At 34.1% G+C, this 17845-nt stretch overlaps 1 protein-coding gene across 1 annotated transcript in view; it reads left to right on the plus strand.

The window, feature by feature from the left end:
* SEMA3C (semaphorin 3C) overlaps positions 1–17845 on the plus strand; it is a 154863-nt gene that overhangs the window by 116231 nt on the left and 20787 nt on the right. Inside the window, exon 12 of the mRNA XM_069461916.1 lies at positions 16910–16998. Coding sequence (XP_069318017.1) covers positions 16910–16998 — 89 coding nt within the window. The remainder of the gene's footprint in view (positions 1–16909; positions 16999–17845) is intronic.

Here is a 17845-nt window from a genome sequence, read left to right on the forward strand (position 1 = left end):
CTAATTGCTGAAAAAAATTATTTCAAATAGCAGAATTTGTTTCCAATAAGGTATTCTTCAAAGATAAGTTATTTTAAGGACAGTGTAACATGTTAAGTAATAATTGTATAATATAAAGTTTATATACACACATAAATATATAAAAATATATATAAATAATAAATGAATAGTTTAGCCATAAATATATATATAATTGTTGCTAGTCTGTTTGAGTTACCCATTTATTTATTAAGTATTCTACTTATGCAAATATAATTTTTTCAAGATTCCTGGAAAATTTTATTAATATTCTAATGTTGATAATTAAATTTATCTACAGTGCTTAGCTTTTGCCAGCCATGCAATATGAATTATCTTATCCAACCCTTATACGTATCCTATAAGGAACTGGAAGAATGTAGGTTCAATGGAGGGTAGGGATATTAGTTTGATTTACTCATTGCTTTATCCTTACTACCTAGACTAGTGCATCACTCAAAGAAGCCCCTCAATAGATGCTATTTGAATGAATGAATGAATGAATGAGTTGTACTTATTATCCACCATTGTATTGTGTTTGAGCAGAATCTCAGGTAAGTCAAGGTCGCATAGATGGTAGTTAGTACATGATACAACTAGAATATAAGCCCATGCTGTCTAATTTCACATTCTGAGCATTTATCCTCTTTACATTTCTACCTCATTTACCATAATTGCTTTATATTTTTTCTTTAATGAAATTTATTTCATTTATATTTTCTGATTTTACTATAAATTAAATGCTTCATCTACATATGTCAAGATGATATTGCTGATGTGTTGACATCCAACATTAGCCTTGGTATTCGTTGGTTTGAGTGATATCACTCTAACTCATCCACATGTTGTCACCAAATCTTACATGTCAGCAAATGCATCCTACAAGGTGACAGAAGATTTGGATGAACTTCACCTTGGAACAGACTGTATTTTTGTGTGTGATTAACTGTGCTAGAATTCAACCTGTGAAGCTGATACTTTTTTATGTCAGTTACATTATACTTAAATGTATGAAAGGTAAGAATTTGAGGAGAGAAGGGAGGATATAAAAATGGAGCAGAACTTTACCTTGATTTTTGATATATAACTGAATTTTTACACATTTGAAATTTGTTTTTAAATGGGGCTTGTATTTATACTCGGAATATCTTACACACTCACCAAAATACACGTAAAACTCATTGGCCTACTTCTGTTTACTTAATTAAAGTAGATCCTGTGTAGTTGATTGATATATTTGGAGGATTTTAGAATATCATGCAAGGACATAGTGCCTCCAGGCAGGAGGAGCGATGGTGATAATTTGCTCTGTACCACTGGCTCATTTCCTATTTGATCACTGACATTTCCCTAGATAACTAGAAAACAACTACAGCCAAGCCTCATCCCTGGGTATTCCCTCTATTTAACTCTCTAGTCCTATGAATGTAAGAAAATTTTCTAGCCTGAAGACATTAATTTGTGAAGTCTATTATCTATGTGTAAGGAATAAATAGCCACACTGTGTTTGTTTCTTGATGTGCTGCCAAGTTTCCCCTGGCAGACTTGGCAGCCCTTGTCCCTAGGAGAAGAATTCAGACTATTTCTCAGCCAGGCCAGGTCTTCTCTATGTGTCTACCCATAGGAGGTCTATAGCTGCCAGTTGTGGTGGTTTTTGTGGAAAACGAGCTTTTTAAAAATTTTTGTTGAGCTTGGAAAAGTTCAAATTATAGAAAATGGAAGGAAATATTTCATTATAGAATGAGAAATGTTGTGTAAATTGGAGCAAAAAGATTTGGAACTGGAGTTTCTGAGGAAGTCTGTGGTATTAAAATCATGTGTTATACTTTACTTAGTTGACTGCTTATTTTCCTCTTCCACTAATAAATGTGGTAGGCAGAATAATGGCCCCCCAAATATCTTTATGTCCTAATTCCCGCAACTGTGGATATGTTATCTTAATTGGCAAAAGGGACTTGCAGATATATTTAATGTTACAGACCTTGAGATGGGGAGATTTTCTTAAACTGGGTGTGCTGCATCTACTCACAGGACTCCTTATAAGCAGACAAACTTTCCTGGCTATAGTTAGAGATGTGACAGTGGAAAAAAATGTAAGAGAAATGTGACTTTGCTGGCCTTGGGGATAGAGGAATAGGATATATTCCAAGGAATGCAGGTGGTCTCTAGAAGCTGGAGAATGCAAGGAAGTGGATTCTCCCTAAAGCATCCAGAAAGAAATGCAACCATCCTAAAACCTTGATTTTAGTACGGTGAAACCTGTGTTGGACTTCTATGATACAGAATTCTAAGATAATACATTTGTGTTATTTTAAGACACTAAATTGGTAATAATTTGTTTAGGGCAGCAACAGAAAACTAATTTAACTAGGTTCTGTTTTCTAGCTTAGTTGATGTATTTCTTAATTTTTAAGATAAAGATTAATTCTGATGTTTTAAAACTCTAGAAATAAGCTACTGATTTGATTCATGCAAAAAGATAATGTGTTATATTCTATAGCTCTTTCTCAACCAGTACAGAGTAATATAGTCATACATCATAAAGATGTAATTTACTCATTCATGAGGATTTATTGAGCTTATTGCATGCCAGGGCTTATGATATATAAAGAACAATGGCAGCATCACTTTCCTTTAATGATCTCTTGGCCCAATGGAAAGGAAATTGAATCCAATTCAGTAAATATTTATTTAGCATAGGAGTGGCCGCCATTTTAGATAGTTTTCTATTGCTGCATAACAAATTACCATAAAATTAGTGGCTTAAAACTACACACATTTATTATCTCACAGATTTCAAGGATGATGGTTTAGCAGGCCTCTCTGATCAGGGTCTCACAAGGTTGTAATCAAAGTGTAGGCCAGCTGCGTTACTTTTTGAAGTTTAGGATCCTCTTCTAGACTCACAAGGTTTTTGGCAAAATTAAGTTTCTTACTGTTGCAGAAATAAGGCCCTTAGTTCCTTGAGGTTGCCCACAGTTTTTTGTCACATGGATCTCTTCGTTTTGTATTCAAAGCATGGTTGGTTGCTTCTTCCAGGCTAGTAGAATCTCTCCCTTCAATCTGGTAAGACAGAATCTCATATACTGTAGCATAATCATGGTATTGACATATCACCTTTTCATTTTTCTGTTGGTTAGAAGCAATTCACATGTTCCACCTGCACTCAAGGGGAGGAGTTATAGACTGGCATGACTCATTAGGGGTCCCCTTAGAGTGTGTCAGCCACGACCCACACACATTTTAGATAGATCACTTTGGTGATGATATAGAGGATACACTAAAGACAGAGAAAAGAAAAGAAGACTTTTTGCATAGTATAGGTAAGAAATGATGAGTCAGAAATGATAAGTCAGTGGTTACAAATGGAAGGTTGAGAGATATTATAAGGCTTAAAAGATATTTAGGAGGAGGAAAGGACCTGATGATAACACATGGATTTGTGGATCAGTTTGTGGATTTGTGGATTGGCAAATAGTGAAAAGAAGTACTTTGATTGATCAGGGTAATAGAGAATCAGCAAGCAGATTTGGAGAGTAATGAATCCCTCTTTGAATGACACACTTATCCTTTCCTTTGGCCTATTATATATCAGAGAATAGATCACTTAACATACATTATCTCTTTAAAACTTCACAAGAACCCAGTGAGATAGAATCATTATCCCCATGTTATAGTTATGTAAGCTGAGGCTTTGAGACATTAAATGGCTTGCTTAGGATTGTGAAGCTGTTAGGAAAAGTAATCAAATTCAAGCTCAAGTCTGTCTCACATTTTGTTGAAGATTTGGTGGACTATCCAGATAGATAAGTCAAAGAGGGTGTTTTTGCAGATGCACTTCAGCAGAGAGGGCTGTGCTAGAGATGGAGATATGAGAGTCATTAGCAACGTAGGTGTTAGCTGAATCCATGACAATGCTTGAGGTCACTTTAGGGGACTATGCAGATAAGGGTTTAACTCTGAGAACTGATTTAAGGAGTGTGAGAATAAAGAATATTTACCAAGAAGATGGAGAAGGAATGGTCATGAAAGTAATGGGAGAATACTAGAAAGTATTAAATAATATAATATCATGGTGGCCTTGAGAACAAGTTGTAGCAGGCAGGGAGAAGCAGGGGGCAAATGCACCAGATGTGGCACAATTGTGTCTGAGAACCCTTATAATGTGCTGCTCTCCTCATTATCCCCTCTTCTTACACACTGGTAACATTCGACACAGGAATAATCATTCTGGAAGGAAATAATGAGATGCGAACAAAAAGGAGTAGGAAGAGATTAACATAAGCAAATTAATAGTGGTTGAAAGATGACCAGATTCAGAAGGAGAAGATCTTTTCTTTCTTTACCTGGGCACCAAGAAATGTGGATAGATGTTCCAGGCCAGTTTATGTATGTGTTTTAAACTTTGAAAACTAATGCAGAAGAGTCTATCTTATGATAAACATGGAAATTTAGTTGTTACATTCTTTATAGGACTGTAACACTTTACATAACACACCTGCATTATTCAAGGTAGGTCAATTTGTCTGAAATTTAAATATAAATAAAAGCAATTCTTGATGTAATGTAGCAAAGAATACTAAAACATATGATAAATAATTTTTAGTAATTTTCAGAGTCCCAAAACATTAATTTTAGGAATTGCTGAGGCCCTATTTGAATATTTTTTAGCCATATCACCAGGAAATAACCATAATAATCCATACGTTGAAAGAGTATTACTTGAGCCAATGCCATATTATAATGTTTTTCTTAACACTCACAGAGAAAGTTAGCTTTTAGAACCAGACTACACAAATGTATTAATTCCATACATATTAACCACTTTTCATACATTAGATATAGCAGGTATTTTCCTGGAGACAGACACCTTAGTTGAATAGATGAAGTATTAGGTGAAATATTTAAAAGAAATTATTTTTCCGTTTTCTGGGTTATTGTTATGCCTCAATTAAATAAAAACATAATTTAGTCATTCCTTCTTGTATAATTCCAAGTGTAGTAAAATCATTGGCCTTAAATTTTCTCTTTCAACTTTGTCCCAGAAGTCTACTTTTCAATCAACCTGCCTAAAAGTGTAACTGAAACCTCCACAGCAGTGATGGATGCAAGCATGTGTGTGTACCTACCAAATTCTAGGTTAACATATGGCACTGTGGTATGTTAATTAAGAGATTTTCCCAATAATGAGCATTTCTAGTTTTGGGTGGGATTTCTCCAAAATCTTGTATAAAACCAAATACAAAATAATTTGTTAAATGGCTTTTCATGTTATTCCTGGATGAATTCTAGGGTAAAAATTAGGGAACATGTTTGGGCATTCAGGGAGCTAGGTTTAAATCCTGCCTTCTATCACTTATCAGTTGTATGACCCTGAGCAAATCGTGAAACATCTCTAAGCCTAGTTTCCTTAATTATACCTATACCTACTTTATAGGTTTACTTTAAAGATTAAATGAGATAATGTATATACAGCCCCAAGTGTACTGCCCAGTAATTAGTAAGCATCTGATGATGCATAAATACATGTACCCATTTAGTAGATGTATATTTATTGAAATCAATCACATATATCTATAATATATGTCATACACATCTATATATTTAATAAATATTTTGAATGTCAATTATGTATCCTGACACTGTTCTATTCACTAGAAATAGCAGTGAACAAAACACAAAAATGTAATCCCCTTTCCTAGAGCTCAGATTCTTGTGAGCAATATGAATGACAATGAACAATATGCATGTGATTATTTTACAGTATTACCAAAATTTGAGTATACAACATATTAGAATAAGCTATAAGAAACAAATAAATACATAAATAAATAAAACAACTTTAATGACATCCTAGATGATGCTGTGGGTAATAGGTGGGAGGCATTTCTTTTGTTGGAAATTATACATAAAAGTAAAGCACTGACATATAAGAAAAGTGCATAAATAATTTATGTAACAGGTAAGGAGAAAAGATAAGGAAGAACAACTTCAAACCATGGGGAGTGAAATTAGTTATACTCTGTAGCATTTCCAAGGAAGGTTCACATAGGCTCTCTTTGATCTTGAACAGCCTTTTCAGGTGTGTAGGGCAAATACCATATGTACATATTATAGAGAAACAAAAAAGAGTGCAGGCAGAAGGTTTTGCTCAACCTTATCAAGTGCAAAACCAGAATGAATGAAATGGAAATAGAGGACACTATTGCAGGTTCAAGGAAAGGGGTATTTTTTTCCTTTGTAATTTACTCAGCATTATTATAGGAACTGCCATTAACTGAGCTATTAATGAGGAATAGTTATCTACTCTTGAGAGCTAACTACAAAAAGAGAACCGTCACAGAGCACAATCATTCACACACACAGTGTTCAGCATATGAGAGAACATCACTAACTAGTTATATCCCTTCTAATATAACCACTGTTGGGCAGACACAACAGTAGTTTCTTGAATTAGTAAAGTAGTTTTAGTAGATCTGCTTTTGCAGATTTATACTCTATTATTTTAAGTAAAAACAGAGATAAGATTTCAGTCTATATATTTACTTAACTATATCCCTGAAATTATTATTTTTTATTGCTCAAGTTATATATGCATATTGTAAAAAATCTGGAAAGTAAATAAACAAAAAAGAAGAAAGAGAAGAAAAAGCAATTGTAGTTTATATTCCCTTACTTGAAATCAAATGTGTTTCAGAGGTAATATGTGCATATAAAGCAAAATTTCTTGCACAACCTTGAACCACACCCTATAATAATGCCCAGAACTATTTCTGCAGTGAAACATAGAAATTTTCAAACTAAATATAATAAATAACTATCATAAGTAACCCCAAGTCAGTTCAGGTCAGATTTTGTGACCAAATCAGTTCAAGTCAGGACAGGTTTTGCCTTCAAAGGAAATAAAAAGCAGCAACAAAAACAAAAACCAACTTGGGAGTTTTAGATTTGAAGATAAAAGATAATGAACCTGCATTAAAAATAGAGTGTAATCCCCTACTTATATACAGGGATTTGACTATAAATAATGATTTTTTTAACATTCTATAAGATGTCACAAATAGCTCTATTTGGCTTTTTTTTTAGAGTAAATATATTTATTTTACTGTCACTAAATTTTTCAGAAATGTCGTGTGTGTGTTTTTATTAAATGTGATTTATTTGTTCACAAAACTGAAAAGCACATGGTAGGGTAGATTTGGGATGTGCTTTGACTAGGGCTGCAGCTTCTTTCTTTGGAATTTTTGGTTCTATCTTCCTTAGGAGGGAGAAGGGATCAGCTTTGTCCTTATGTCAGCTTTTATCACATTTTCAAATGTCTTCAGCAGTTCCAAAACTTATATCCACAAACCAATCAGCCCTTACAGAAAGAGGATCATATCTGATTCTCATTATTCCTTTCAACAGATCTGAATTTTCGTTTTGTATAATTTCACTTCTCTAAAAGGCATCCTTTAGAATTTCTTCAAATGCAGGAGATACGCAGGCAACACATATTCCAAGCTTTTATTGATTGTTTTTACCTTCCTTTTTTCAAGAGTGTTTTCATGGAAATAGAATTCTGGATTTACTTTATTCTTTCAACATTTAAAAAATATCATTCCATTATCTTCTGGCCTCCATTGTGCCAATAATTATATTCCTTGTTTTCATGACATAGTGTCTTTTTATTTTTTTCCTCTCTTTTTATATTCTACAACTTTATTTTTTTCTTTTCTTTTCTTTTCTTTTCTTTTTTTTTTTTTTTAAGACATGGTCTTCTTGCTCTGTTTCCCAGCTGGGGTATAGTGGCTTCATCACAGCTCACTGCAATGTCAAACTCCTAGGCTCAAGCAAGCCTCCTAGCTTACCCTCCCAAGTAGCTGGGACTACAGGCATGCACTACCATGCTTAGCTAATTTTTATGTTTTTTGTAGAGACAGTCCAGCTATGTTGGCCAGGTTGGTCTTGAATTCCTGGCCTCAAGTGATCCTCCTGCCTCAGCCTTCTAAAATGCTAGGATTACAGGTGTGAGCCATTGCTCCTGGCCTACTCGGCTTGGTTCTTGAAGAATTCTTAGATGTGTAATGTAATATTTTTGATCAAATTTGGGAAGTTTTCAGCCATTATTTTTCAAATATTTTTCTCTGATCTCTATTCCCCTTTTGAAACTCTGAACAACATACATGTTAGACTACTTGATAATAACACACAAGCCCAAAAGGGTCTGTTCACTTTCTTCGACCTTTTTTTCCCCTGTTCTTCCAATTGGATAAGCTCTATTAATCTATCTTCATGTTCATTGACTCTTTTCTTCTTTCAACTCCAATCCCTCAATCTGCTATTAAGCCCATAGAGCTAATGTTTTATTTCAATTCTTGTATTCTTAGTTCTAAAATTTCCATTTTGTTTTTTAATAGTTTTCATTTGTTTGCTGAATTTTCCTGTCTGTTAACTCATTGAGACTATATCTTCCCTTAGTTTTTGAACATATATCTTTTAATTCTTTGAACATATTTATAATAGCTAAAATAACTGCTTTAAAGATATTATTTACTAAATCTAACATCTGGGGTTTTCTTGACTTCTTTATTTTTCTTGACTCTTGGTCATATTTTCTCTCTTTTTTATATATAATGAATTTTCTTGTTGAATACTGGACGTTATGAGTAATACCTTGGTTTTGGATTCTGTTATCTTCCTCTGAATAGTGTTAATTATTATTATAGCAAGCTCTTAATTATTAGCTGATCGCCTTGGACTTATTTGGTCTTGTACTCTTTGTCAGAATGCATCTGTTCAGAGTAAGTCACTCCAGTTTTGCAGGACTCAAACTCCAAATTCTCTCCCTTTCGTGTCTTATCTGGTCTTCGTTATAGGTTTTGTTAGCGCAGGCCTAAAGTAGATCTTTATGGCACTTACTCTTAAAACCTTTCTTGTGTCAGCTGGATGCCAGGAATTTTAACAAGGTATTAATGAGATCTGAATGAGGCCAAAACCACAACTTCACTGAGCTTTGCTGGTCTCCCAGAACTGCTGAATCTGTCGATTATCTATTCTATTGTCCCATTGCCATTGCAGTGTGATGAGGGTCTGAGGTCTCATCCTGCATATATTTAGCCCAGGACACAGCTACACACTCTAGGGTGTTTCCACACAGATTTATATAACCCCCTTTCTGGGCAGCTTTCTCTCTGTAGCATTCTGCACCAGAAAATTCATTTCCTCTTCTACCCCAAATCTTCATATCTGCCACCTCCTCTCAGTGGGACCTGCCATGCACTACTTGGACACCAGCTCTCTTAACCTCTGCTGGGAAATTGTTCCCAGACAGAAAGTGGGGCATGATCATGAGATTAGCTTGTGAGTATCCTTTGTTTTAGTTTTGCACTTCCTGTTATCTATTATCTTAAAAAGAATTGCCTCATACACTTTGTCCAGTTTTATGTTTGTTTACTGCAGGAAAATACTCAAGTAATGGTTAATCATGGTCAATGGCCATGTTACGCTCTAGAAAGATTTTCTGCTTCCATTTGCTACCAAAAGTGTTTGAAAATATCTATTTCCTTACATCCATGCCAACTCTAGGTTTTATCATTCATTTTAACATTTGAAGATTAATTGAGTTTTCTTTTTGTAATTTCATAAATCTGATTTTCATCTGAAACTTCTTTATTATAATTTTGCCTGGGGACTTTCCCAGAGTTTTTTAGTACATTGTAAATAAGTCATTAATTTTATGTATTAGTAGAAAATGTGTTATTTTAGCTAAATTTTAGACAGAAAGAAAAGAAAACTTAAGATATTTATATAAAAAAACTAATTTGGTAGCTTCCCTTTTGATAAATACAGACAATTACCAAGAAATAAATAGGTTAAAAAGAAATATACTGTTTGTCTCATGATTCTCAAATGTTTGAGCAGACGTATGTTTCTTCTGTAAAGCTCATTTAATATGCAGCGGTACTTCAAAAAATTTTAAGTCTGTGGTCTGCCATGGGAACCAGCATCTGTATTTTTAGTAAACTTCCCAGGTGACTTTGAGTCAGATAATCTGAAAGCCACACTTTGAGGAAGTATTTGTATAGTTGAACATGACTCTAGGAGCTAAGGAGCCGATTGAAATTAATGGTATCAGCAAATAAACTTCAAAGTCACCAAATAGTCTATTTTCTTTACAATGCAGAAAAGTATTTTAACCTTTCTGAATGGTTCTGCAGCAAAGAAACCTGTTTAACTTAGGATAACTCCGTACTTTCAAATTTATATGACCCCACATGCCCTTTAGCATCAACACACTTCAGAAGATGCTGATGAGATAGCTTTTGTTGATACTGCCTTCTGAAGGCCACCCCCCCCCCCCACATAGAGACACTTGAGATGCCATTGATGGCCAACTAGGGCTCTAACTGCCCCAGGGCTGAAGCTGAAGGTGTCAACATCACAGCTTTTCAATTACCTATTGGAAGCTCACCATGTGAGAAACTGCTAAATGTGGAGATTGTGCTAGATGACCTAGTTTAGAAATATTTTATTTTTTGAAACAGGGGGTATGCATGAGTAGAATGCCACTTTGTAAAAGTAGATCCAGTGAGCTACTCATACAGATTTTATAAACGCATGATTCAGTTTTATTCTGAAACTTAAAAAAAATTACTGTTAAAATAATGTGACAGCAGTTTGATTACCTAACAGGGCAAATAAATCTAATAGGAATGGGTATTTTTACTCACATAAAATAAGGCAGTCAATTGATAAGATGTAATTAGAGAAAGTAATAAGGTATGATGTCTAGTCATACTTCCCACATATCTATAAAGCTTTCATTTGCCAAGCAAAAATTTTGAGGTTCTTTTTTTTTGAGGGGGATTTAAAATTATGTTTCTTTGTTTTAATAAACAAATTGACTCAGTAAATTATAATTATGGAAGAATTGCCAGTTAATAAATGTGGTGATTTTATATTTTATAATACTAGTTTTAATTAATAAATACTAGAACTGATTATCTTATAATAATTTACCTCTAAAGTCATGTGTGGGGCTGCCTAGATTGACATCCAGGGGCACTGTGGTGAAGAGAGAGAAAACGGAGGAAAGGGTTGAGTACATGAAGTTGAGATTTGTACATTTACCTTCCCTAAAGTAAACAGAGCTGCTTCTTAGCTGGTACAATTTGCTATTAATTATCAGCACCTAAATCAGAACTGACTACATAATTTGCAGGGCACAGTGCAAAATGAAAATTCAGGATCCCTTGTTAAAAAATTACTAAGAATTTCAAGGAAGAGACAGCAGAGCTTTAAATGAAGTAGGAAGCCCTTCTAAGCACAAGAACTTGTGTGACAGCACATCACATAGCCATGAAGCCAGCTCTTACTAGAATACTTTCCTAGGTTAGCAACCAGGAGAAAGAGACTGACCAGATCTGATTAAGGAGGCAGTGTGCTCCCAAATTCCTAGGCGACCAGAAACTCAGTGGCAAGCAGACAGTTTGGCACATCAGTTTCCAGGGAAACCCTCTAAGAACTGTTTAAATAAGACTCAGGAGATAGGCATACAAATGACTATTTGAATGACCTGCTGGGTAATGAGCTATGTGTGACCACTTGTTTGAGACAGCCAACACTTACAGCACTATAAATGCAAGCTGATCCCTTGGCTGGAGAGAGTGGAAAGGTTTAAGGATAATATTGCTCTGTTCTCTCATATTAGATAGAAAAAAAAATAGATAGTATAAAATATATAAGGCTCAACATCCCTAATCATCAGAGAAATGCAAATCAAAACCACAATGAGATATCACTTAACCCCAGTGAGAATGGCCTTTATCAAAAAAACCCAAAACAACACATGTTGGCGTGGGTGTGGAGAGACAGGAACACTAATACACTGCTGGTGGGACTGCAAACTAGTGCAACCCCTGTGGAAAGCATTATGGAGGTATCTTAAACAGATTCAAGTAGACCTGCCATTTGACCCAGCAATCCCATTACTGGGCATATACTCAAAGGAAAAAAGGTCATTCTTTAACAAAGACACATGTACCCGAATGTTTATAGCAGCACAATTCACAATAGCAAAGATGTGGAAACAACCCAAATGCCCATCAATACATGATTGGATTAGTAAGCTGTGGTATATGTACACCATGGAATATTACTCAGCTATAAGGAATGATGAAGATACGACATCTCTATGGTTCTCCTGGAGAGAGTTGGAACCCATTATATTAAGTGAAGTATCCCAAGAATGGAAAAACAAGCATCACATGTACTCACCAGAAAATTGGTTTCCCTGATCATCACCTAAATACAAATCTGGGAACGACACCAATTGGATATCAGACTGGTGGGGGAGGGGATGGGGGTATGCCTACGTGGGAACGACACCAATTGGATATCAGACTGAGGTGGGGGGTCGGGGAGGGGATGGGGGTATGCCTACACAATGAGTGCATTGCGCACCGTTTGGGGAGTGGTAACACTTGAAGGTGCTGACTCGGGAAGGGGGGGTGGGGAAGGGAGGGATATATACCTCATGATGGGTGCAATGCGCACGACCTGGGGAACAGACACGCCTGGAGCTCTGACTTGGGGGGAAAGGCGGTACAGGAGCAACGCATGTAACCTGCAATTCTGTATCCCACATAACAAGATAAAATAAAAAAAAAAAAAAAAAAGCAGAAAAAAAAAAGTTAAATAAAAAAAAATATATATATAAGGCATGAAAGAAGCTTGTCTAGGAAATTTTTAATAATTTAATGAAACAAAAGAAAAAATCACTAATGTAGGTTGATGAGTCTACTATTTTATCTTTGTGTATAGGTTTGCATTATGTAAATCACTTCCGCTGTGTCCTGCTTATTTGCACAGTGCTTTAATGTATTCAGGGTGTCTCTATTATCTATATTTCATACATGATGAACATGGGGTTCAGTAAAAGAAAGTGATTGCAAAGTGTCACAAGTTAGGCAAGTAATTGAGCTAGAACTAAAAAATAACTTCTACTTACTGAGAGTACACTATGTGCAGACACCATACTAAGCAATTTCCATGTATTATTTGTTTAGTTTTTATTAGTCAGAACTCTTTCAACTGAAAGTGACAACACACATTATTCAAACTAGTTAAAAAAATATTTTTTTCTTTGTTTAACTGAAAATCCAGAAGGCAGCTATGCACATAGCTGAATTTGTTGTCAGAAACTTATTTTATCGTCTTTCAGTTTTGCTTTTCTGTGCACTGTTTGTGCTCAAACGGAGTCTCTGTATGTGGTAGCAAGGATGGCTCCAGCACCTCCATATTTCCGAATTTCCTGATCTCAGAAAGAAAGAGACTCCCACTTACCCAGTTCCCAGAGAGGCCCATTCCTCTGTAAATCACAGGGGCAAGCGGCTGTCTACTGAACAGACCGAAGTCGTATGGGTCTCGCTGGAGCTAGCAGAGAGGTAAACCATTCCTTAACCATGTAGACTGAGAATGAAAGATGACATGTGGTTTCCGAAAGTTTTCTATAAAAACTATAGGATGTTACTGTAAAAAAGGGATAAGTGATTCTGGCTAGGCTTTAGTAACAGATACCCATTGCAAAAGGTATGGTTATTATTTACATTTAACACAGTAGCAAAGTGAAGCTTAAAGAAAAAAAGCAAGAGACTGTACTTCACTGTAACTATACTGTGCTTTTCCTAAGGATATAAAAGCAATATCCCAATTCTGCTGAACAATAAAAAGGATTTATAGTTGTGAATAAATACATTCAAGGAATACCATTCTCACCACCCTCAGAAGGAAGACATTTGATAACTATATTATCATCTTCAAACGCAAGGGTACAGACATGGCTTTATGTAGACATAAGTAATTGGCAGTTTTATGGCCATTCTGGAATGCGTATCTCTCAATGACTAACATTTTAATGGGAACACACTCACTACTCAGAAAAACATAAATCCGCACTGTGTGAACTCTTGAGTCCTTTGCCTATTCATCTTGGCATCCATACTGCCGGACTCACTGAAGGCCCTCAGTAATTTCTCTTTGAATTAATAAGTAAAAATGGGTGGAAGGCATTTCAAGTCAACTTACTTACTTAGTAGTAAATGATACAACCCAAAGATACCTCAGAAGTATTTCCTATTCAGGAAACTCATCATTACCAGCAAAACAGAAACTAACTAAAATAAGAAGAAGAAGAAAAAAACGAGTGAAAAGAAGATTTTGTACTTTCTTTTTACTGTCTCATTTTTATAGCTGTTCTTTGTGTAATATTTATAAATGGCTATAAACCAAGTATGTTTATTGTGTCCTGTCAGAAGAAAATGGTGATTTATGTAAATTTTGCTCTCATAGTAGGTTAAAACATTAGGTAAAAATAGAACCAGTTGTCTCATTTGGCAGTATTTAATTCTTTTCAGAGCTGATAGTTTTATCTTTAGGAACCTTTGAAATCAGGATACCTTTTTTATGTGGTTTTATTTGGGGCTATGTTATACACAGCCTCTACTCAGTCACTACTCAAGAGAGGTCTTTGCTGTCATATTGAATGGTGGTGATTCTTACGAGCTGCAGCAGGAAACCACAAAACTCTATTGTGAGTTCTTTAAAAAAATAAAAGAACATGCCCTTTATGATAGCATGAACTAAAACAAAGATTTTACACCCCCATCTTGGTTCTGAATCTTCTCTCTTTCTTTATGCCCATAAATTCATTCAACAGATATTTAGCAGGACACGTTTGCTCATGTATGCATTCACTTCCACGCACACGCCCACACACACACACAGAATACCACACAGATCTTGCCCTAGCTGTTAAAATTTTGTGGCTTTCAGGTTAGCATTTTTGGTATGTTGTATTCCCCTAGAAGTTTCCTCTGCTCATTGTGATAGATTGTTAATAGAAATCAGGGAACACCTCCAACTACATTCATCCCCTTTCAATTGAGACATATATCTGCACAGCATCTCCAAAGGTTTTTTCACTTCCAATTTTTACTCGCATTACTTCTCTTCCAAGAAAATAGTCCAAATTGTTATTAGGGCTGATTTTAAGGAAAATGCTCAGTGAAACAGAGAAATTTCAGAGCCTTTTAATTACAGCTAGATCCTACAAAGCTTTGAGATTGTTTTTATTTTTGAGTTTTAAGAAGTAAATTTTAAATTATAGAGTATACTTTGAAGCTTCTAAGATGTGCCCAAACTGTGGATCCTCAGAAGTTTCAGGGATTGTTCTGACAAATTGTCTTGCTTTTCTGTATAATTTTTTTAAATTTTATATAATTTACTTATAAATTTTTTTAGTTTATAATAAAGTTGAGTTTACTTTTTAAGAATTATGGATTATTGTGAATTATTATGAATTATAAATATGTGAACAATTATGAATTATTACTTCCATCCTTAAAATAAACTGTACACATGAAATGCTGTCATAGTAAGTTAAAACATTAGGAACGAGTTGTCTTATTTAAGAGTACTTAATTCTTTTCAGAGCTGATAATTTTATCTTTGGGAACATTTGAAATCAGAATATCTTTTTATGTGGATTTTATGTCAGAGTAACTCTTGCCTCTGGAATAGAAGCCAATTTGAGATGGCAGAGTTGAGATTTGTAGTGTTAATTATAAAATGGTTCCTAGTTGTAAAATCCTGTACAATTTAGTTGAAGTTAATTCTTCTTATTGATATTTCTCAACAGAATTAAAAAAATACTGCAGTATCTATTGATAATGCATATTTTCAAATTATAAATTTACAGTTATAATTCAAAAGAATAAGTTGATATTTATGAATAAGCTCATGAATTATTTTAATAGAAATAAATTTTGGTTAGTAAATATATTTCTATCTTACCAAATTACTCACAAATTTATCTTCACCTCATATTGCCAAATAGCAATGAATTTCTTTTAAACATAAAATTTGTGTGAGTAGTAGAGTGTCATAATTATATGTATAGATAATACTTATGTTACTACATAAAACTATCTTAATTATAAATCTTGACATAAATAACAGTTTATGTCAAACATTTACTTGAGCATCTCTTTTTTTAGTCATCTGTAACTGGGAAATATGAACAAATTTCTTATTTCCTTTAGTTTATTTCGACCATCTAATTTCAAAATTTCATCTACATTTTGAGACTATTTAAAGAAACTTGCTGCCAAATGATAAATTCTGAAAACAATAAAATTATTCTATGAATAGATATCCACACCTGAAATAAAACCAGTTATGTATCTTCTTTGAAAATTATTTTCAGTTATGAGTGAAACATTTTACCATGTCCAAACTCTGTCATCTCTATAGATCAAATGCCATTTTTCCAGTACTAGTAATTTATATTACAATTGTTACAAAAATTCACTTATAGTAATCTTTCTTCAGATAATGAAATCGTTGTGTGTCAATATTAACAAAATGATGGGAGTATCACTTTATAATGCTGGTTTGGAGGAGTAAGAAATATTTTTAAGGACCAAACTTAAAGTCATGTATTATAGTCAAAGTCATTCATTATATTACATTCATTATTATTCATCATATTCATTATATTCCAAGTTATATATTACATTCCATAATATTAATATATGTGTTATATTCTAAATACTTAGTTCAGAACTTTTGACTTAAGATATTTGGAGATTCTTTATCTCATAGTTAAGGCTACACAAAATATGTGCAAAATATAAGATAATCATGTTAGTTTCTTTCAAATTATATGTAATCTCAATTTAAAATATATGTACCATATTGCAAATGGTTGTAGCTCAATATATACAATATATTTTTGATGACTGAATACTTATATAAATAATGTTGTAAGTTCTAACTAATCTTATGTCTAAATATGTTCTTTCCTTTAAAAACGTATTGTAACATCTCATTGTTTCTTTCTCTAATTTAGATCAGGGCACTGTGCAAAAGGTGGTTGTTCTTCCTACTAACAGCTCTGCCAGCGGCGAGCTCATTCTGGAGGAGTTGGAAGTCTTTAAGGTTTGAACATCTTTTCTATTAATTTCAGAACATGCAAGATAAGTGAAATTCTTTAATCTTGCAGATACTTGGGAGGAAAAAATATTTGATAAAAGATCAAATAAATGAATGTTATAAATTTTTGAGGGTAGGAAAACATCGGATAAAATGAAAAATATAGGAAAATATTTTTGTAAAGTATTTTTTTAACATTTCAAGTTATCTTAACATAAAAGCATTAGGGTTTTTTTCAGCTATCATCACAACTTGAAGAATTTTGGTCATCATTATTTTTAAAAAATGAGTTCTAGTGGTCAAGGTCTAGAAGATCTTGCCATGAAAGGGCTTTTATCGTTTGCTTCACAAGCCACTGAAACTCAAATGCTTTCACATTATTGATTGTTAGATAAACTTTCTTATATTATTTTAGCCAGTGATTTCAAGAAAAACTGCTTTGTTTTCTCTTGTTTTATTGCTTTTAATTCAAATGTCACCCTAGTTAACTAAAACAAATACTGTTTCTTTACCACTCAGAACTTCGTGTTCTATTAGAACTTGAGATTTCATTGTGTTATTCTCCTTGTCCTTGAATTTGAGATTTTTTTTTTTTTTTATAAAAAAGAAAAAGAATAAGAAAACACAGTAAAACAGGTACATAGAGGGAAGTTCAGTCCTATGAGATTTCACCTGGTCAGGGCAGAGTGCCTGTTCTTTGTTATGTGAGAGCCAGGAGAGGGGAATTGTGGTGTCCTGCCGTTCATTCCCTTCTCTCCTTACAGTTGTTCACCCTAGTTCAAGAGGTCCTTTTTATCTGCATTTGGAAAGATGGGTAAAGCACAGCAGAGGAGCTATTAGAATTGTAAAGAAA

Source organism: Eulemur rufifrons, chromosome 29, assembly GCF_041146395.1.
Source record: "Eulemur rufifrons isolate Redbay chromosome 29, OSU_ERuf_1, whole genome shotgun sequence".
Lineage (NCBI taxonomy): Eukaryota > Metazoa > Chordata > Mammalia > Primates > Lemuridae > Eulemur > Eulemur rufifrons.